The sequence below is a fragment of the Lethenteron reissneri genome, chromosome 55 (assembly GCF_015708825.2).
Source record: "Lethenteron reissneri isolate LAM-NWPU_2019-01 chromosome 55, ASM1570882v1, whole genome shotgun sequence".
In the NCBI taxonomy this organism is placed as follows: domain Eukaryota; kingdom Metazoa; phylum Chordata; class Hyperoartia; order Petromyzontiformes; family Petromyzontidae; genus Lethenteron; species Lethenteron reissneri.
This window is the reverse complement of record NC_083833.1, coordinates 13,089,699-13,112,758: the sequence shown is the minus strand read 5'-3', so window position 1 is coordinate 13,112,758 and position 23,060 is coordinate 13,089,699. Positions and strand designations below refer to the sequence as shown.

General features: G+C 42.5%; 1 protein-coding gene across 1 annotated transcript in view; it reads left to right on the top strand.

The window, feature by feature from the left end:
• The window catches only part of LOC133356699 (LIM domain-containing protein A-like), a 60,654-nt gene extending 38,647 nt beyond the window's left edge, over window positions 1-22,007 (top strand). The window contains exons 2-3 of the mRNA XM_061574341.1: window positions 14,843-15,007; window positions 21,727-22,007. Of these exons, the coding sequence (XP_061430325.1) occupies window positions 14,843-15,007; window positions 21,727-22,007 (446 nt within the window). The remainder of the gene's footprint in view (window positions 1-14,842; window positions 15,008-21,726) is intronic.
• Window positions 22,008-23,060: the final 1,053 nt, after the last annotated feature.

Here is a 23,060-nt window from a genome sequence, read left to right as displayed (position 1 = left end):
TGTCTTTGTTTACCAAAGTTACTGTGCCTAGCATCATTGTAATCATTGAAGATTTGGTCCAACAAGGACTGAATGCTGAAGTACCGGCCCCGGTTAGACACTGCCTCTCGACCACTTACTTCACCTGGAATGGAACATTCTACAAACAAGTTGAAGGTGCCCTAATGGGTTTTCCCTTATCTCCAGTTGTAGCCAATGTATTCATGGAAAAATTTGAGACAGATGCCATCCAGGCATCCACTCTACGTCCATCCTTTTGGAAGAGGGACGTAGATTACACGTTCGTCATCTGGCCGCATGACCGACCAGCTCTAGGCCAATTCCTCAATCACATCAATTCCATACACCCAGCCATCAAATTCACCATGGAGGTGGAAAAGGATGGCAAGTTACCATTCTTGGATGTTTTAATCGAAAAGAGACCATATGGCTCAATGGGACACTCTACAGGAAAGCCACCCATATGGATGCCTAACTAAAACCTGACTCCCACCACCATCCATCCCAGAAGAATTCCCTCATGAAAACTCGACACCATAGAGCTCGATGTATTTCTGACCATCACCACCTCGCCAGTGAACTGGAACACGTACACCAAGCCCTCAAGATGAATGGATATTCAGACTACACAATCCGTAAAGCTATCACCCCAACTGTTGGGAAAGAACCAACTGAGGACCCAATCAAAACCATCACCTTGCCATACATAGCAGGGGTCACCAAAAAGATTTCCAAAATCATTAGCAAACAAGATCCAGGTTTGATTTAACACCATACATAAAATTCGTGATCTGATCCCATCTGTGAAGGATGTGATCCCTGACATGCAATACCCCGGCGTCTACAAACTAAGTTGTGTCTGCGGCAGTAGATAGATTGGGGAAACTAAGCGACGTCTCAGACCGTGTTCGTGAACAAAAGGCAGATCTGAAACACGGTAGGACCAATACCTCGGCCGCGGCTGATCATTGTTTTAATGCGGTGGGCTCATGAAATTGATTTCTCCAAGATGAAGGTACTCTGCAAATCCACTGGCTATCAGCAAAGATTTATTCATGAAGCCATCCAGATATTTCGACACAGACACAGACACAATGTCAACCGAGAAAATGGGCACAAACTGAGCAATCACTGGAAGGACGTTATTAACCAGTTTAAGTCATAACTGGCTGTGATGTTTCTATCCTACCTTCCGATGTTGGCAGTTGTTTTCGAACAGGTTAAATGTCTCACACTTAAACAGCCACCGTTGCTCGTGTCCTCGATGTGACGGTGGCGCTGGGATCTTACATTGACATGCTAATCTTTCCGATCTTACATTTACATGCAAATTTCTCACTTTAACATCACTAGCCCCGCCCACTTCGTTTATGACCCTTGGTCTAGACCCATTTCAAACCTTCAAAACAGCCTGCTTCAGCAGCTTTCCCCCTCTTTTCTTCTCCTGATGACAATTGCTTGTGTTGTGATCGAAACGTCGTGATATTTTGTATTATTTTTCATTCACTTTATTTTAATTATTTTATTGTTATTATTTTTTCTATCTACGTGACTTTACCGAAAGACCCAAAGAATATGAATTCCTGCAGTCACGAAAGCTTTAAGTCAAGATTTAATTAATTTAATTCTTGCTTCAAGAACGAATATACATTCATCGTTGTTATTATGTGTAGCTGTAATCAGTTGTAGCCTTGAGGAGTCTCTGTGCCTGCATGGAGAAAAATGCATTTCACTGTGTAATGCAGTAATTTGTCAAATATTCCTCCTATTCATGGAGATATCCTCTGGCATTTGTGGCAATAGATGAGGTTTGTCTCTATTCATTCCAGCACTGCAATGTGATGTCTTCTTTGCAGATAAAGTCCAGAGATGGGTTTAGTGCCACAGCATTGCTTTGTCTTGGCACTGTGGCCAGGCTGTCGCTGCTTCACTTTCACGCTGTGCTCAGAGCTCAACCCTGCGTCGCTGTGCCTCCCTTCTCTCTGAGAAGTCCTCTGCGTGCATGTTTGTGCTAACGTGGAAATCGGCAGCATCATGGCACAACGGGCACACCGTTGTGTCACAAATTCATTCGTGAAATTGACCTCTAGAATTCTCACATTGCATGCTGGCTTCCTTCATCCTGCTGTGTGCTTTTCTTTATTCTCACAATTTCATTCATCATCCATCATTTAACTGAATAAATGTTTTACTGGGATGCATTATTTATTTTGTGGGTAATAATTAATGACATCTGGGTAACGGTCTTAGCTGGTGATGTAATGATTCACAGATTGATATCGATTCTTACCATTACTATGCATGCAAGGAATTCTGCATGTAAAAATATTAATGGTTAAAAATATCAGTGCACAATACCAGCTGTGAATATGTTTCAGAAATGGGGTCGTTGACAAAATAAATTAAGCAAAAACTGAGAAGTGCATCGCTAGAAGGGACGATGGCCGATGGTCAAGAGCACTGATGGAGTGGCAGTCGAGGGACAGAATGTGTACGAGGGGATGTATACTGGGGAGATGGAGCAATACAATCTGCTCGTTTGCAGGTGCTGGGTGGATTTTTGCATTGTAGGATCGTGAGTGATGGTAACATGTGGAGGACTTTATCCAATAGTGGATTCATCATGTATGATGATAATAACGAACTCGACTAAAAGAAGTTCATTGCAAAAAGGGTCTCATGCACGGAGGGGTAAGGAGTGACTTGACTGTCACATTTCATTGGCAGGTCTAGTTTGCATTCTCACTCTCTTACTTTTGTACTTCTATGCGAATGACAGCAGAACAAATCACTATTCTGTTATCAAAACGCTGCTACCATTAGAACCCACACATCCTGGCAAGGAGAAGCGGCTTCTCAATGAGCCAGCACGCCCTTTTCGTAGTCCTGAGATTCATCTTCATGCAGCAAGCGCACATGTTCAGGCCACACACATTCTCCGTGTCTGTCACTATTTGTTTTACTCGATGTGTTCGTGTCTCTCTTTTTCTGGTAGATAGATCTTCCTCCATCGTCTGCACAGGGCCCACGTAGTTTTACAAAGCAAAACAAGTCATAGAATGTTTGAGTGAAACCGTATATTATGGGGTACATTTTGTAGAAAATTTTTACTTGGACATTTTTTTATGAGACAAAAAAGTCATAGGTAGACAAGAAGCAGATTGTCTTGAGTCAAGATTTATATAGGGGCATGTAGTTGACAGCGCACGTGGCTGATAGGAGGGCCGTCCAGATTAGGGAGGCAGCAGGGAACAAGGAGCAACTGAGCAAAGGTTGACTGGGAGTTCCCACAGAATGCCTCGGTTTGCCGGAGCGGAGATTACATGAGGAGGAGGAGTAGAGTGAGGTGAGAATGGAGCGGTCCAGCCTGCCACGGTCTTGGTAAAGGCAGCGAGCATATACGTGGGATCATAGCAGTGCAGCACAGCATCAAATTTGCCAAACTACCCTCTGCTGCCCACAACATAGCTCGCAGCCTTTAAAACATGTTATGCATGCAGTTCACACATCAAACCACCAAGCTAAATCCCACTTTGTTTCTAATATCTGAAGAGATGTTTGCATGCTGAGTGATGTGGTCAGATATTGGAATATTCCTACTGGTGGTAAAATGCTAAAACTCAGCAAGGCACAGGGAGGATCTTCACTACTTTTTTGAGTCGGAGGTCACACTTGTGTGACCTCTCTTTGTGGGTAATAGCAATTAGGGATCCAGCGCAGAAAATATACAAATGCATCTGATTCCGTTCCAACATTTAGATGTGACAGTAAAACGTAGTGCAGTTTTAAAATGAAGGTGAACTGTTCATGTATGAGATTTGCTTTTGACTAAATCACGCTGAATGTGCCCGATCGCATTGGATCTCAAAAGCTCAGCAGGTTGTGCCTGGGTAGTGCCTGATTTGGTGACCAACTACATACCAGGAGGATTGAATTTTTCCATCCTATCTTTTGAGTGTTGTCCCCTCGTGTATGTAGGGTTTTTCCACGTACTCCACTTTTCCTCCCACAAGCTAAACCACTCATTCAGATGATTGGTCAAATATCCGATTGCAGGGCTCTCCAGACGACGACTCTTGATACACCTCAAGACGTTTCTCAATAGATGACTATTGACGAATGTGTTGAGTTTTCTTGAGACTCGAGTGAACTTCCCCAAGGAATGAATTGACGTCATTACATTGTATGCAATCTGCCAAAGTGGAGCAGTGAATCGTGGTTAGGCCAGATGTCATACTGATTGGACTCAAAATCGGAAGATTGTAGATTCAAATCCGGGTCGGAGAGCAGCACTACTTCCTTCATGTTGGCTAAACAGCAGGACATGCACTGTGATGGTTCTCTGCAGGGACTGGCTTCTGCCATAAGAATCTGTGATTTCCACCACTGGTTCAGGGCTGCCAACAGAAATAAGCATCCTCCGTTTAAACATTGGAGCACTTTTACTTTGACCGTTTTTACTGATACGCACGCACCATGTAAGAAGATACAAGCCAACCTGGAAATGTACTGTACACTGGGGTGCTGGATGCCGAGTAAACAGCCTTGGAAGGTTTTCTGGTGTGTCTCGAGTTGAGTTGTGTACCTAAAATCAATTGCCATTTCCAATGTTTCACCAAAAGACTTTCAACAGCTTATTGGTGGAGTTCCCTGGGGATGATTTACGTAAAATGCAGCTGCTGTTGGATTTCGGTTTATGTAACACAATTTGTATTTAGAAAGCATCTGCATATGGCTGGTCCCACGGTGCCCTACTTGGCTATGTGCATAATGTTCGGAGCATGTGTTCCCATTACCCTGGCTGCCCGTGGGACCCTGTGATTCAATTTGAGTTGTTGGTCTCTCAACTCCAGGTTCACCGTGGATTCCTTCGTGACATTTCCTAAAATTCAGACTGGCCCGCTTCCAGCGACTATTGATCAGGTGTCGGCTGTGACAGTAACCTCGTGCTATTACAGAGGTTCACAGAGGTGGCACCTCCAGATTTAGTTACACCTTAAGTGATTCAGCTAAAATCAATGCCAGACAGAACATTCAAAGCTAATTTAAAATAAGCATTCTCTGCGCTATGTTTGTAAGCTCTCGTTGACAAGTTTTGTATTTAGCTGATAAAGATGACTGTGTACATCTGTTTACCAATAGCTAGCACTCTAGCGGTGGATAGTTCCTGTCACAATATATATTTTTCGGAAAGTTCCTACTCAAATGTCAGCTGTGCACGTCAGGGCGAGCAAATGTGTCGTGGAACAAGCGTGCAAACATTGCCCGTCACGGCGCAGCACTTGGAGTGCACTGCACGACCTGCCACTGCGGACATTGCAGCAGCAATAAGATATAATGGGAATTCTCATAAACTATCATGTTGGCCAGCGGCTGTGTGGTCTGTAATATAAAAACACATGCAGAGGCAACCGGGAGACGCGCAGGTCACGTACTCAGTTGGTAGCGCTCAACACTTGTACCTGAATCTGGGTTCCAGCCACCCGTGATAGAATTGAGTTCTCAGGTTTAGCAAGTTAATAGCAATAATAAATACAACTTATAATATGCACATATTTCCTGATTTAGGTGAAACATATTAAAAACAATATTCTACATCAGTGTAAAAACTCATTGTACGTTATTTTAAGCATTGTGGGTAATACATTAAATAAGTTAATATTCATTCTTCTGTCTTTTGGTTGAATGTGCGAGTAGAAAATGGGTAAAAGGTCCAGAGCCAGTGCTTGGAAACCATCACTAGAATTACAATAATTACCGAGCAATGTTGAAGCTGTCGGCATAGCTGAGAGCTGAATTCAGCAGTCACTAGGCGCTAATATCTAGAGTCTCAAGGGTGCCTAGCACGGTCCTTCATATTGTCTTGCAACTAGAAATATTAACCCTATAAGCAGGTCAGATATAAAAATAAATTACATCTGACCTGGAACGTAATATTGTGATGAAAGTGAAGTGTAAGTACTGCATAAATAGTTCAAAGTTCACCGCTTCTACAGTAAAACAGTTCAATGTTGGAGTCCCTATCTATTGGACAAATGACAGCATCATTTCAGATCACACTAAATTGCCTTGGGTGGCAGTAATGAGATGGGGAAAGAGTTCCAGACACAATTGCATCTCAGAGGAAATAAGTTTTTAGTAAATGTGGGTGGCAAGGTATGGAGGTAGATTCTGTGACAGGATTAATTTCGATGACAGCAGAAAGACATTTTCTTACAAAATTACAGTTTGCTCTGAGCACATGGCGCTGCTGAAATTTTAGATAAAATCTCAATTATCAAGGTTTACTTGGCAGAAAAATTGTTACATTGGGAATTGAAGAGACATGTATCCATTTCCAATCGGCACTTGTTTAAATATGTGGGTAGTGGTGGCGCAGTAGACGGCTCACTGTGCGACCATCCAGGCAAACAGTTCAATTCCTCAGCGGCAAGTGGTATCTGAACCTGCTCTGGGTCTTCCCGAGGTCAACCACCTCTGAAACAAGCACATCGTGAGTCGGCCGAGCCTCATGGCCATACCCACCCCCCGTGTAAAATACCAGTCTTATAGGACCTTTATTAATTGAAAATGTATAATTCGCTTAGTTCCATTAAAATTTCCATAACTCAAGGTGGCCGGTTGGCTCAGAGGTCAGAGCACTGAACTGGCATAGCTGAGCTCCTGAGTTTGAAGCTAGGCAGCCACCCGTGACTAAACCGGGTTATCTCGTGCTGTGTGATCATTGTCTTCACCCGGTCGATTAAAGCGATTTCAGAAGTATGTCTGTGCAATATTCTGTGGACTGTTCTCTAACATGAGGTGATGCAGTGTTCTGCCAGATTTTTGAGTAGATTCTGCGTCTTACTACTGATGCTGGATACAAAGTATTGAAGGATTGAGACAACCGAGAGGTAGTTTTCTATCAAAAGCTAAATGTGGCGCATCCAGCATTGAATGGTTTAAAAAAAAAATTGAAAATACTTTTTTTAAAACACGCTTTAATGAAATGTACTGTCCGAGCTGCCCCTCCCCTTGCCCCCTTCCCCCATCGCCCCTCCCCTCCTTCCACACCCCCCGCCCCTCGGCGTGGCTCCCCGAGGCTTGCCATGACGTAAGGGACCGTGGTGATTTACAGGCAACGTGAGTTGAGCGTCGACAATTAGAGCCGTAAAAAGATTTTTTTAAAATACATATTTTTTATTTTCAATGATAGAATATAGTATTGTAATCAGTATGACATAACTATACCAAGTTTGCAGTCGATACGACATTGGGAAGACGGTTGAAATTGAGTTACAAGATTTGAGGATATGACACCAGTCGGGAATGAGTTAAATAAAAGCGTGTAAAATGTAAAAAAATATGTATATTTAATTTTTTTAATGATAGAATATAGTATTGTCATCAGTATGACATACCTATACCAAGTTTGCATTGGGAAGTGGGTAAAAATTGAGTTAGAAGATTTTTTGAGGATACGACAACAGATGGACTTAGTTAAATATAAGCGTGTAATAATAAAATACAAATCAGCTTCTTCCAGCATTGTTTTAGCCATCGTTCAGTGGTTTAGTGATTTGGTGCTTTGAGTGGCAGATTTGTGCCAGAAAAGGTGCCACATGTGTAATCAAAATTAACTTGACTTGACTCTATTTGATCGATTTGGTGTGGAAATACTCAACTTTTAATGGAAACCCAATAAGTAACTGGACACCTAATGATAGCCACAATTTTACACTGCACACACCGACACGTGTTTGCATAGTTTCGTATATTTAATATTGTTACTCATTCACAACGTAACAGCCACCTTACTCTGTTGCAGGTCTTTCTTGGTTAGAGAGAAGCATGTCATGTCATTGGGCTCTTGCCTGGTGTGACATCAAAGTTATTGATAGCTCGATTAATTAATTAATATATTGAGCAAAACAGGGCTCCTTCTAGATTTGAAGTTTTCGTGACTGCAAGGATCCATACTTTTTGTTTTTTTCGGTAAAGTCACGTAGGTAAAAAACTAAATAAATTAAAATGAAAACAACTAAATTAGATCACGACGTTTTGGGCACAACACAAGCGTCCGTCGTGATTTAATTTCACTGTGCTCCTGCCGATTCTGTGCCGCCACATTCTCTCGGAGCCAGCTTGCCCACTCTACCATAGCCGGCAGCATTAAATACTTGCCACCCCGCCTTTCGTTTGTACGTCAGTGGAAGCCTCATACTGCATGCACAGGGCTCCAACAGCTGTCAGTTTGGTTGTAGTTCGTTGACTGCAGATTTGGCAGGTGGACAACGCTACGGGTGTCATTCCTGCCGTACCATTTTGTATGAATACCTCCCATGCTGTACAGTGATGATATTGTGCAGGTTATTGTACCATCACATACAGTTCTATGAGGATGCTGCCATAGTGGTGTGATGGTTAGCATAGCTGGGATTGCAACCCAGAGGTTGCCAGTTGGAATCAATGTTCTGGAGCAACCATTCAAACAATGGTGCAGGTTTCTCAAATCAACCCACCGCCGTCCAAGCAGCGGTATACATGGGTGCGTTTGCGATTTTCATCTGCTTATTTTCATGGTTTGTATATCTTACTGCGCAGGCTCTACTGACAAGTGTGCATTTGAAACGTGTGAACTGCTCACGAGTTTACTTCTGGCAGCCAACTCTGTGCCATCACCATGTGATATTTTGTCACATTGTGATGGCTATGCCTATTCATAGCCATTGCAGCTTCAAATATACAAGCCGTGGATCGTGTCATTTCCACGTCAATAGAAGGTGAGCTCAAGATATGTCGAAAAGAGGATATATTGTCGCACAGACAGAGATGTGTATGTGGCAGAAGGATTCAATGCGTCTGTGGGAGCCCTGAGCCAACGCTGCTGTAGGCCCTGGGGTCAAATCTAGGCAGTGTTCGCAGCCAAATTTTCGCCGAATCTGCTTTATGATCACAGCAGTGTGCTTTTTAAACCAGCAACGCCTCAACGAGTTTAAATACATTTTCAGAAGGAGCTTGTATTTTTTATGTTTGGTCAATCGCTGCTAAATAAGTGTTTGGAGAAAATCACAGGTGCAGGGTATCACGCTTCAAAGTTCACACGGGCCGGTGGGAAAACCACTTCTCATACGCTACCTGGCCCCCTCGCTATTTGACGTGACCTTTTGGTTTTCCACTAAATTAGGCCGAACAGCTTTCGTAACTAAAGTGAATAAATACTTAATTTGAATGTGGCGGAACACAATGTACAATTGAGAAGTAAGGGGCTACCAGATGTGTGGTAACTAATGGAGCAGCTTGCAATGCAAGGTGTTCCAGAGTTGTTGCTTGGCTAGATGAGAGGCAATGCTGGCAAGGAGTTCCAGAAGGACTTTGCTTCATCATTTCACTGGCATTGTCCAAACATCACGATGCTTAAATATTACCTAGAAATTATTGTGGGAGTCTTTAGACTCAGCAAGGCTACCCTGGCTAAACATTAGTCATCCACTAACTGCTTCGTTGTTTCTTACATTAACATTAGTTTAGTTGTTTCTTAAATTAACATTAGTTGTTTCCTACATTAGCTGCCCTGCCCATGCTGCTGACACACTTGGGCTACGCCCATCTCTAAACCTTTATACACAGTTTGCCTTTAGAGGCTAACCTCCTTTTTTATTATAATTATTCCACGCTTTTATTTCATTCACTCTGTTGTCGTTGTTGTCGTATCCTCAAATCTTGTAACTAAATTTTAACCCACTTCCCAATGTGGTATCGACTGCAAACTTGGTATACTTATGTCATACTGATGACAATACTATATTCTATGATAAAAAATAAAAATTATAATTTTTAAACTATATTTTTACTACACGCTTATTTAACTCACTCTGTCTGTTGTTGTATCCTCAAATCTTGTAACAAAATTTTAACCCACTTCCCAATGTGGCATCGACTGCAAAGTTGGTATACTCATGTCATACTGATAACAATACTATATTTTGTCATTAAAAATTAAAAAATAAATTGTTTTACATTCTTTATTATATGTTATGTTTCGGCTTGGGTCTAATTGTCCACGCTCAACTGACGTTGGCTGTAATTGGCCACGGCCCCTGACGTTGTGGCAAGCCTCGGGGCCACTTCCTGGAGTCGTGGAGTTCTGCCATTACTCGTACGGTACTTTTCATTAAAGCGTGTTTTAAAAAAAGTATTTTTAAATATTATTTATTCCTGATGACGACTACTTGTGTTGTGATCGAAACTTCGTGGTTTTTGTTTTTATTTTATGTTATTCAGGTTCGAATCAGGCTACAGTCTACATTATAGACTGCCAGTAGACTCACCCAGCTTAATAACCAGGCTACAGTCTACATGAGTGATTTTTTTAATTCACTTTATTTTTTATTATTATTATTTTTCTATTTACGTGACTTCACCGAAATAACCAAATAACAATAATACGTAATTTTAACTTAGATATATAAAGTTAGAATATAATTATTATTCCACTCTTGCACACTGCGATATGTTCAGAAGCTAAGTGCCAATGTTGAGGTCTGCTCGCCCAAACGAGAGGGCTTTAGGAGAGAGTTTGAGTCGTTTTTCTCTTCCTCTGTTGAAAGAGCGCAGACTCCAGTGGTTTACTGTTGGGTCCATAATTAATGGCGTTCTTCAATGTACATGTAGAGTAACATGGGTGTCATCAATGTACGTGTAGAGTAACATGGGTGTCTTCATCAATGTACATGTATAGTGACATGGATGTCATCAATGTACATGTAGAGTAACATGGATGTCTTCATCAATGTACATGTAGAGTAACATGGATGTCTTCATCAATGTACATGTAGAGTGACATGGATGTCATCAATGTACATGTAGAGTAACATGGGTGTCTTTATCAACGTACATGTAGAGTGACATGGATGTCATCAATGTACATGTAGAGTAACATGGGCGTCTTCATCAACGTACATGTAGAGTGACATGGATGTCATCAATGTACATGTAGAGTAACATGGGTGTCTTCATCAATGTACATGTAGAGTAACATGGATGTCATCAATGTACATGTAGAGTAACATGGATGTCTTCATCAATGTACATGTAGAGTGACATGGATGTCATCAATGTACATGTAGAGTAACATGGGTGTCTTAATCAATGTACATGTAGAGTGACATGGATGTCTTCATCAATGTACATGTAGAGTGACATGGATGTCTTCATCAATGTACATGTAGAGTAACATGGGTGTCTTCATCAATGTACATGTAGAGTGACATGGATGTGTTCATCAATGTACATGTAGAGTGACATGGATGTCTTCTTCAATGTACATGTAGAGTAACATGGGTGTCTTCATCAATATACATGTAGAGTAACATGGGTGTCTTAATCAATGTACATGTAGAGTGACATGGATGTCTTCATCAATGTACATGTAGAGTGACATGGGTGTCTTCATCAATGTACATGTAGAGTAACATGGGTGTCTTCATCAATATACATGTAGAGTGACATGGGTGTCTTAATCAATGTACATGTAGAGTGACATGGATGTCTTCATCAATGTACATGTAGAGTGACATGGGTGTCTTCATCAATGTACATGTAGAGTAACATGGGTGTCTTAATCAATGTACATGTAGAGTGACATGGATGTCTTCATCAATGTACATGTAGAGTGACATGGGTGTCTTCATCAATGTACATGTAGAGTAACATGGGTGTCTTCATCAATGTACATGTAGAGTGACATGGATGTCTTCATCAATGTACATGTAGAGTGACATGGATGTCTTCATCAATGTACATGTAGAGTGACATGGGTGTCTTCATCAATGTACATGTAGAGTGACATGGATGTCATCATCAATGTACATGTAGAGTGACATGGATGTCATCATCAATGTACATGTAGAGTAACATGGGTGTCTTCATCAATGTACATGTAGAGTGACATGGATGTCTTCATCAATGTACATGTAGAGTAACATGGGTGTCTTCATCAATGTACATGTAGAGTAACATGGGTGTCTTCATCAATATACATGTAGAGTGACATGGATGTCTTCATCAATGTACATGTAGAGTAACATGGGTGTCTTCATCAATCTACATGTAGAGTAACATGGGTGTCTTCATCAATATACATGTAGAGTAACTGGATGTCATCATCAATGTACATGTAGAGTAACATGGATGTCTTCATCAATGTACATGTAGAGTAACTGGATGTCATCATCAATGTACATGTAGAGTAACATGGATGTCTTCATCAATGTACATGTAGAGTGACATGGATGTCTTCATCAATATACATGTAGAGTAACATGGGTGTCTTCATCAATGTACATGTAGAGTAACATGGGTGTCTTCATCAATCTACATGTAGAGTAACATGGGTGTCTTCATCAATATACATGTAGAGTAACTGGATGTCATCATCAATGTACATGTAGAGTAACATGGATGTCTTCATCAATGTACATGTAGAGTGACATGGATGTCTTCATCAATATACATGTAGAGTAACATGGGTGTCTTCTTCAATGTACATGTAGAGTAACATGGGTGTCTTCATCAATGTACATGTAGAGTAACATGGGTGTCTTCTTCAATGTACATGTAGAGTAACATGGGTGTCTTCATCAATCTACATATAGAGTAACATGGGTGTCTTCATCAATGTACATGTAGAGTAACATGGATGTCTTCATCAATATACATGTAGAGTAACATGGGTGTCTTCATCAATGTACATGTAGAGTAACATGGATGTCTTCATCAATATACATGTAGAGTGACATGGATGTCTTCATCAATATACATGTAGAGTAACATGGGTGTCTTCATCAACGTACATGTAGAGTAACATGGGTGTCTTCATCAATACACATATAGAGTGACATGGATGTCTTCATCAATGTACATGTAGAGTGACATGGATGTCTTCATCAATACACATATAGAGTGACATGGATGTCATCAATGTACATGTAGAGTAACATGGATGTCTTCATCAATGTACATGTGGAGTAACATGGGTGTCTTCATCAATGTACATGTAGAGTAACATGGATGTCTTCATCAATGTACATGTAGAGTGACATGGATGTCTTCATCAATGTACATGTAGAGTAACATGGGTGTCTTCATCAATGTACATATAGAGTGACATGGATGTCTTCATCAATGTACATGTAGAGTAACATGGATGTCTTCATCAATGTACATGTGGAGTAACATGGGTGTCTTCATCAATGTACATGTAGAGTAACATGGATGTCTTCATCAATGTACATGTAGAGTGACATGGATGTCTTCATCAATACACATATAGAGTGACATGGATGTCTTCATCAATGTACATGTAGAGTAACATGGATGTCTTCATCAATGTACATGTGGAGTAACATGGGTGTCTTCATCAATGTACATGTAGAGTAACATGGGTGTCTTCATCAACGTACATGTAGAGTAACATGGATGTCTTCATCAATGTACATGTAGAGTAACATGGATGTCTTCATCAACGTACATGTAGAGTAACATGGGTGTCTTCATCAATGTACATGTAGAGTAACATGGGTGTCTTCATCAATACACATATAGAGTGACATGGATGTCTTCATCAATGTACATGTAGAGTAACATGGATGTCTTCATCAATGTACATGTAGAGTAACATGGATGTCTTCATCAACGTACATGTAGAGTAACATGGATGTCTTCATCAATACACATATAGAGTGACATGGATGTCTTCATCAATGTACATGTAGAGTAACATGGATGTCTTCATCAATGTACATGTGGAGTAACATGGGTGTCTTCATCAATGTACATGTAGAGTAACATGGATGTCTTCATCAATGTACATGTGGAGTAACATGGATGTCTTCATCAATCTACATGTGGAGTAACATGGGTGTCTTCATCAACGTACATGTAGAGTAACATGGATGTCTTCATCAATGTACATGTAGAGTGACATGGATGTCTTCATCAATGTACATGTAGAGTAACATGGATGTCTTCATCAATGTACATGTGGAGTAACATGGGTGTCTTCATCAATGTACATGTAGAGTAACATGGATGTCTTCATCAATGTACATGTAGAGTAACATGGATGTCTTCATCAACGTACATGTGGAGTAACATGGATGTCTTCATCAATGTACATGTAGAGTAACATGGGTGTCTTCATCAATGTACATGTAGAGTAACATGGGTGTCTTCATCAATGTACATGTAGAGTGACATGGATGTCTTCATCAACGTACATGTGGAGTAACATGGGTGTCTTCATCAATGTACATGTAGAGTAACATGGATGTCATCAATGTACATGTAGAGTAACATGGATGTCATCAATGTACATGTAGAGTAACATGGGTGTCTTCTTCAATGTACATGTAGAGTGACATGGATGTCTTCATCAACGTACATGTGGAGTAACATGGGTGTCTTCATCAATGTACATGTAGAGTGACATGGATGTCTTCATCAATGTACATGTAGAGTAACATGGATGTCATCAATGTACATGTAGAGTAACATGGGTGTCTTCTTCAATGTACATGTAGAGTGACATGGATGTCTTCATCAACGTACATGTGGAGTAACATGGATGTCATCAATGTACATGTAGAGTAACATGGATGTCTTCTTCAATGTACATGTAGAGTGACATGGATGTCTTCATCAATGTACATGTAGAGTGACATGGATGTCTTCAATGTACATGTAGAGTGACATGGATGTCTTCAATAACATGTCATGGATGTCTTCCATGTACGTGTAGAGTGACATGGATGTCTTCATCAATGTACATGTAGAGTAACATGGATGTCTTCTTCCCCGGCAGTGAGAGTGGCAGGGGAGAGTGCCGCTGGGCACAGTCGGCGCGTGCACCGCAACCACCAAGCCAGCCACTCGGCGTCCCACCACTCGCACCCCCACGGGCATCGCGCCTCTCGGCCACAGCAACACCACTCGTCTCCCTGCGACAACGGCACGGGACACCCCACCGGTGAGAGGGCCCACCCTCCCACGCACGCACAGGGACAGAACGCAACGCGGCCAGCAACTAAGAGCACGGTCGCGTTTATAAGAATGTTATAAGGACGTGAGAGAAGGGACTAAGGGAGGGAATTCTAAAGTGGAGCAGTGCAAAGGTAGTGGCTGAAACCCAAATTTCACGCGATGGGTTTTTGTGCAGTCATTTATTTTATGTTTATGTACGTATGTGTATCTGTATGTGTGTCCGTATGTATGTGTGTCTTTTGTATGTATGTGTATATCTATGCATGTGTATGGAGAGCGGTAGTGTAGTGGTTAGCGCGCTTACGCTTAACCGGTCATGAGTCTCCCCTAGGTCGACTCAGCCTCAAATTAGTACCAGGTGTAGTGTGTAAACATCACCACTGGGGAGACAAAGGCGGCCGGGTGTGGTGTTGGCCATCCACCCCCTTATGTGTCGTGCTGGCTTTTAGAGGTGCTCGCTAACAGCACTTGCCCCAACAGTCTGGTCAGGCTATACAGGGGATCTTTGTCTTTGTATGTTTCTATAAAGTGCATGTATGTGTATGTATGTGTATCTGTATGTATGTGCGACAGCGATGTCCTCTGGCTCCCACATTATTTAACATCTTTTTCGACCACGTAGTTCGTGAAGCCTTTGATAGCTGTACCAGACGAATTTACATCTATTACAGATACAATGTGAGGCTGATTAATGCCCGGATGCGGTCAAGGGATGGCTCCCTATTGGTCAATCACGTTTTGTATACCGATGATCTGGTAATTGCCGCTCACTCAGAGGAGGAGTTGGAGGCGCTGCTGCTGAAACTGGAGCGTGCCACTAAGAGGTGGGGCCTTACCATCAGCACCACCAAAACTAAGCACCATCGGGCACTCCACTCCCACAACTCCCAATTGGTGATGGGGCAGTTGCAGAGAGAGTGGAGAGTTTCCCATACCTGGGCAGTGTGCTCATGACCGGCTCCGGTTTGACAGCAGAGGTCTCACTCAAAATCAGTTGAGCGGCACTATATTTTCGTCGGTTGCGTAACGCTGTGTGGAAGCTATTTGGTCTGTCGCTCCACAGGAAGCTTAAAGTTTTCTCGGCCACGGTCATTCCCTCCCTTCTCTATGCTTGAGAAATATGAACTCTCCCTAATGGAGCATCTTCGCCGATTGGAAACATTTAGGCTGGCCTGCCTACGATCCATCCTGGGTTTAACCAGGCTGGATTGTGTGAGGAGCTCACAAATCCTTGAAAGATCTGGGCAAAGTCCCATCGGTGAGCTCCTCCGGCAGGCAAGGCTGCATTGGCTGGGTCATGTAGCCCGCATGCCCAGTCACTGCATGCCTAAACAGCTTTTGTTCAGCAGGATAGAGGGGGCTAAAATGGCGCGGTATGGGCTAGAGAAGAGATGGAGTGATGTGGTACAGGAGGATGTGGAGTTGAGTGGACTTGCTGATGACTGGTACCAGCGGTGTCAAGATCGGCCTCTGTGGAGGAGGCTCGTGAAAGACGCTGCTGGGCAGTTGGAGGCAATCGCCCTCCAACAACAACGGAGGGCGGAGGAGCGACGCTCACAACAATGAGCAGAGCGCCGGGTGGCTAAAGCACAGCAAGTTGGCACAGTAGGGGCCACAGGTGGTGCATCAGCCAGTCATCTCGGTCAGTCGGCACGTGGGTCTGCCCCGTGACCTCCTGCCAGTGGGCGTTCGACACTTCACGTGGCCTCAAGGTGCACATAGCCTGGCACAAGCGTCATGGTGACGTCACCGCCACTTAGTGGCGAATGGCGGTTGTTGTTGTCTGTATGTCTGTATGTATGTATGTGTAAAAATGCATCTGGTCTGGCACAGGTGCCGTGGTGACATCACCGTCACTTTGTGGCAAATGGTTAGTATTGCTATTGATATGTATGTATGTATATGTTCGTATGTTGAACTTCTTTTGCATCGTACGTAGCCAACCATGATTATCGGAGGTGCGGGGGAAGGATAACAAACTAAACACAAAAAGCAGTTAATTGATGCCCAAGCTGAGACCATCAGCTCACTCACTACACTTGAGAAAGTGGTTAATTCACTGAGGCTGTACGGTTTAAAACTCAGGAGGTCAGAGGTTATGGCTCTGTACTCAGAAAAGTGCAGTGGCTCCCATTGTCAGCTGCCAACTTAGGGTCATGCCAGTATTTATGGAGAAATCTGTAAAAAAGTAATAAAACAAAAACATTTATTCCACGTAACCGTACGAAAGGTTAAAACAAAGGAAATGTATATTCTTTGGGTCTTTCGGTAAAGCCATGTAGATAGAAAAATAATAAAAATATCACGACGTTTCGATCGCAACACAAGCAATCGTCATCAGGTGAAAATATATATATATCATTAGACCCAAAGAATATTAATTCCTGCAGTCACGAAACCTTTAAGTCAAGATAGGAAATGTAAAAAGCAGAGAGCAAGACAGGTAATATACAGAGAGTGGGACCCACTTTAATGTGGCTGGAGTTATCAGCAAGTGTGAAAACCCACTCATATTCACGCTTGGTATTTTAGTTCCAAATGTGATTTGAATTGGTGCCACAATTCCAAATCCAGCACCTAAAATAGAGGGCATGCAGTCATGCTTTGAACAGGGTTTGCGCACACACTCCATGGTGTATGATTGTGTTGGGATCCTGGACAGGCACAGGCATTCTGGCAATCCAGAATGGATATGAAACACATTTTATGAAGAAATATTGGTGGACATTATTTGTGCAAATATATGTATTCTTATTAGACACATATACACACATATATACATAAAGGTGAGTGTGAACCGTGCTATGAACCCTGTGACCTATGAACCCTGCGAGTTCAATTTCTGGTGAAGACTAAAACAAAGTTTGGGGAGGCTGTCATCCTGCAGCGGATGGACAGTAATTGATTAAAAAAAGTGTGTCCACTGAAACGATCAAGGGGTGGTACCTTTCTTTGTTGGTGGCCCTGTGGCAGAAGTAGTGGAGATTCTTCATTAAAATGACAAGACCAGTCTCTCCATAAAACAATAACTGTTGTGACTTGATTTTCAGAAAAGTGGTGCGAATTTTATTGTCTTTGGAGAAATGGTGGGCTAAGTCGACCGATGAGAGTGTTTTGTGCCCTCTTATACCATACATTCCGTTTACTTCTGAAGTTGCAATGTACAGATCATTAGTGTTGGTCTGATGCAGTAAATAGGATCTTTTAATGAAGCCCTTTGTGGTATGGGCACTGACTCCCAGGGTCATATCGGTGTGGTGAGTAACTCCACTTTTGATAGGGTGAGGAGAGGGGAGCAATTCCCACGTCAGTCTACCGTGGCACCCGACTAAATTAACAGTCGCTGAAGACCAATGTAGTTATCTCACATGGCACTGAGGTACTTTAAATAGTGAAAGGATTAAGTTTCACAGAAGCCCATTAATTTCTGTCAACAGTTTCCAAATACCATTGTGGAACTATATTCATGGGAGTGAGCCATTGTGTGTTTGTGCTTTAGTCTGAAATTCATATTTAAACGCTGCATATTACCTGCAGGTTGTAAAAATGGAAAACATGTTTTTTTTTATCTATAATAGTCGATGTCTTCCGCAGAGCAGAGCTAATGAAATGTAATGGTCTGTCACCTAGTTAAACAAAATGCATTCAATTTAATTCTAATGGAAAAAACTTGCAGATTTCAGAAAACAACAGTTTTAGCATTCGGCAATAATCTACAACTGCTTTTGACAACCTAAAGTGCAAAATAACGATTGCATAGTGCATGGCTTATAAACGCACACAAGATAACATGGCTGGTGAAACCAACCCCCTTTGTTCACCCACTGCTAATGCTGTCCAAGCCCCAACGATGTTAACACAGCCAGTGCAGCAATTGGCTTTGGTAGCGATTATAGATGAGGGAGGATCAACGTGAATCCTGGAATGGACATGATACCCATTCATTCTTTTGTCTTTGATTATTCCAAAAAATACCAGCAGCGGTTGAAAGTTTGAATGTCATCTTCATCATTATCATCAGCAGCAACCATGATCAATCCGATGCTAGAAGAAGACCTCCCGAAGCCATCACCACCCCTCACAGTCCCATATTGCAGCGCTCCACCCAGCACCTGCACACAAGTCAAGCTCATGGCTCCATCTCCACGGTGGACGTCCTCTCAGGAACATTCCCTGCTCAGCCACTCTTCTCTCCCACTGGCGATCGTGCCTTCTGGGAATGGGTCTAGGGATGGCGTTTAATGTTTTTGGCAGTCACTTGGGTCATTTAAGCTGAGTGTGTTTTCTATCGCTCGGTGTAAACCCATGCACACATCTCTCCATTCTTATTTCCTCACTTTTAAGCGTTTTATTCCGTATTCTTTGTCAATGTTCATGTTTCTGATCGAGATGTCAAAGCAGCTATAACACATTGATTAACACATTTTGCTTTTGCACACTTCCCATCTTTACATCGATATTAATTGAATTAACGTCCCCCAGCTGAGCCCGGCCATCACCAAAAAAACATGGAATGTTCCCCATTGGCTCAGGGCCACCACCAAACGGGAGGAGCAAGACTCCAATGCTTGAGCTGTGAGAATTATCCAAGTGATCCAGACATAAATCTGAATGTAGCTTTCTTCCCAGACATTACTGGTTGGCACTTCTGTTTCAGTGCAAAACGCCAGTAGAATGCCCACAAGCATGAAATGCCAATGGATGATAGGGTTCAATAATGGATCATCGTGTGTTTTGTTGTTGATGGATAGGGTCAAACCCAGGATAAACATTTGATTTAAGAAAAAACATGATCTTTACCTTTGAAAATACAAACATGTTACAACTCACCAAAAACATTGTCTGGTCTTGTAATAATACCCATCACTGCCTCACACCCCAATAATAATAAATAATGCGATTTACAAAGCACACAATATTTCACGGAAATAAATGACCACGACTCAGAGGTGTGGAGCCACTCGAAAGCCAGGCATGTCTCTTGAAAGTCGGTGTGGATTGAGTGGATAGGGATGATGGCCACGTTCCAGACTGAGGGGACTAGCGTGGATAAATAACGCCTAAGCGTATTCTTATGTTTTTCGGTAAAGTCACGTAGGTAAAAAATAAAAATTAATAAAAGTAAAATAAAAATAAAAAATCTATTAAAATTAAAATTAATGAAAGTAATTTTAATTTTGTACCTATGTGACTTTACCGAAAAAACCTAAGAATATGAATCCTTGCAGTCACGAAAGCTTCAAATCTAGAATTAACGCCTAAGCGGTCTCCATGTGTAGAGAGCAGGAACTCGGGAGTTGCGCTGCCGTTGTGGAGGAGGATGAGAGTTCCATTGTGAGCTGTAGCGCTGTGCGACAGCGGCGAGGAGAGATACGGGGGACAGCTGAGAGTAGAGGCCCGGTGGTGGTGCAGGCAGGAGAAGGGGGGACCTTGTAGCTGAACCTGCTGGCGATGGTGAAGGGAGGTGAAGGAATCTAACCGAGAGTGATCGGCACCAAGGACAATGATTGTAATTAGTTGCTAATTTATTCAAGAAAGATACACCTCAGTAAAAAGACAAAGTTTAACACCTGGACATGGCTGACACCAGCGGCAGATCACATTTGAACCTGTCCAAGGGCTGCCCTTCACCATCCTGCACTGCCCAACATGAAGTGAAGCAAGCACCAAGACTGCCTGCATGAGAGGAGGCCGTCGTCCAGCAATGGATTGACAGAGGGATATAAGTCATTATTAGGTAAAAATCTCATTCTTAATACCACCCGATTTTAAATGGCTTAGTGCTGCTCTGAGGAAGAGTTCAGAATTCTGCTATGGAGATTGAATAAAATATTCAGAATGGGGGTTTTAAGTCGCATGCCTCTTCATCATTCATAGGAAAATTGCATTAACGTCAGCCTGCCTTTATTCAATTTCCACAAAAATATTTTTGTGAGAAAAAGTAACATCCAAGGTGTGTAACACTGCTTTTAATTAAATGATATGGTGTTATTCTGCAGATTGTCGATTCAAAGAATGCATTTGTAGTTTAAAATAAGAACAAACACATTGCAATTACCATTAGAAACATTTATGGGAGCATATATTTATTCCTTTTCACTCCTCACAAGGCTATGTGCACTCGTCCAATTCCTCACTGAATGTAATGATAAACTGAAAAATAGTCATTCCATTGCCTGCTGCATATAAATCACAAAAGGCTAACATTAACATCCGCATTACAATATTATAAATTAACTCTTGCAATGGTTTGATAAAAAATGAAGTTTGGTGGTCGGGTAGGTTTGTTGTAATCCTGTGCTTTGGAGCCAGGGTTTGTAGATGTGCAGATGCCATTGTGTGTGTGTGTGACTCACAACATGCAGGTCTGTGAGGTGGCCTCCTATGTCGGCTTCCTCGCTAGTTGCCTTCTGGAGCATTCTGAAAAAGATTCTTGAAATCCATTGAACCTCAACTGGCAATATAAAGGCCATGATTATACTACGACAATGTTTTTGTTTTACATGATATAACTACGGTGGTGCAGTGGTTGGTCGCAGTGTTTTGAGCCCGGTGATCTGAGTTCTAGACTAAGACTATGATTCAACTAAACATTTGGACAAAATTAACACTGCCTGCCCTCATCTAAATGACCTATCCACTGACAGTCACACTTTGACGCTTGTTCTGTCTGTCTCTGTCCCTTGCTCCATCCTGCCATGGCAGACAAGGGCCACCCCCTGGGTCCTGTGTTCCAAGAGCAGCCGGTGGACACGGAGTTTTTCGAGGAGCAGCCCGACAGGACCGTCACGCTGCACTGCTGCGCTCGAGCCAACCCGCCCGCCTCCTACAGGTGCCGTCACGGGGCAGCAGCGCCGCCTCACACACACAGCCATGCACGGCACGCGCACGGCGTGCACTACAACGTCAGCAGCTGCTGCTGCTGCTGCCATTCGGCACGAAGTGGTGACGTCAGCACAGAATTTGAGCCGGACTCTGCACTTTGAGGCAATGTGAAGTGTTTAAGGCTCTCCCGCAGGAGGTCATGGGGACAGACCCAGGTGCTATGGTTTGACTCAAGATGACTGGTAGAACCACCACCTGCACTTCCCATTGTGCGAGCTTCCTATGTTTAGTTTTAGCTGCCTGGAACTCCGCTCGTTGTTGTGAGTCCCACCCCTCTGTCCTCCATTATTGCTTGGGGTTAATTACCTCCAAACAGCCCAGTAGCATCCTCCACGAGCCTCCTCTACAGAGGCCAACCCTGATGCTACTAATCAGTCATCTGCAATTTAATTCATTTCCAAAGCCTCCCATAAACAAATCGGCCCGTTTTGTCTCGAGTCAGTGCCATGTCCATATCGCTCCCTCTGTCTGGCCAAAGAGAAGCTGCTTGGGCATGCGCACATAGAATGCATTGGCACATGTGGTGCATGTGAATTGATCAAGTGAGCAAAGATTGTACGTGTGCTCCACAAAAAAGTGCCAGTTAGGTGTGTGTGTTTAAAGCACATGGAAAACGTGGCATAGGGTTAACGCTGTCAAATGTAGAGCGTGAGCTTGAAATATTCCCGTCAATGAAAATAATGTTTCTTGTGTGACCTCACACACATGGGGAAAGAATGTATGGATGGAATATAATCATATTTGTTATCCTCAGATGATTTAATCTGCTATGCACTGTAGTGGATTATTCAAGGTGAAAACACGCATAAATCAAGTTATATTCTGGAGCTTCTTATAAAAATAAAATATGTTCTGTCTTTGGTCGACTGGACTTCTAGTCAAGCTCTTGATCGGTTTCAAACGTCTGGGTCTCAACAGCAATTAGGCCTAACAGCCTGGTAGCTTTACTGTGTCAGCACAATGTGTTTCAGCACTGTTCTGTAGCAACTTTGCAGCTCTCATCAATGTTCAGGGAATCTCTGTTGCAGCAAGCCTGCTTTTAACAGGAGGTGGCTATGGTCAGTAGATGTGTAAGTCACATGACTAGAATCAGCATGGAAGCCCATTTTACTGTATCACATTTCACCACCCATAGCACATGGAGACCAACTGTG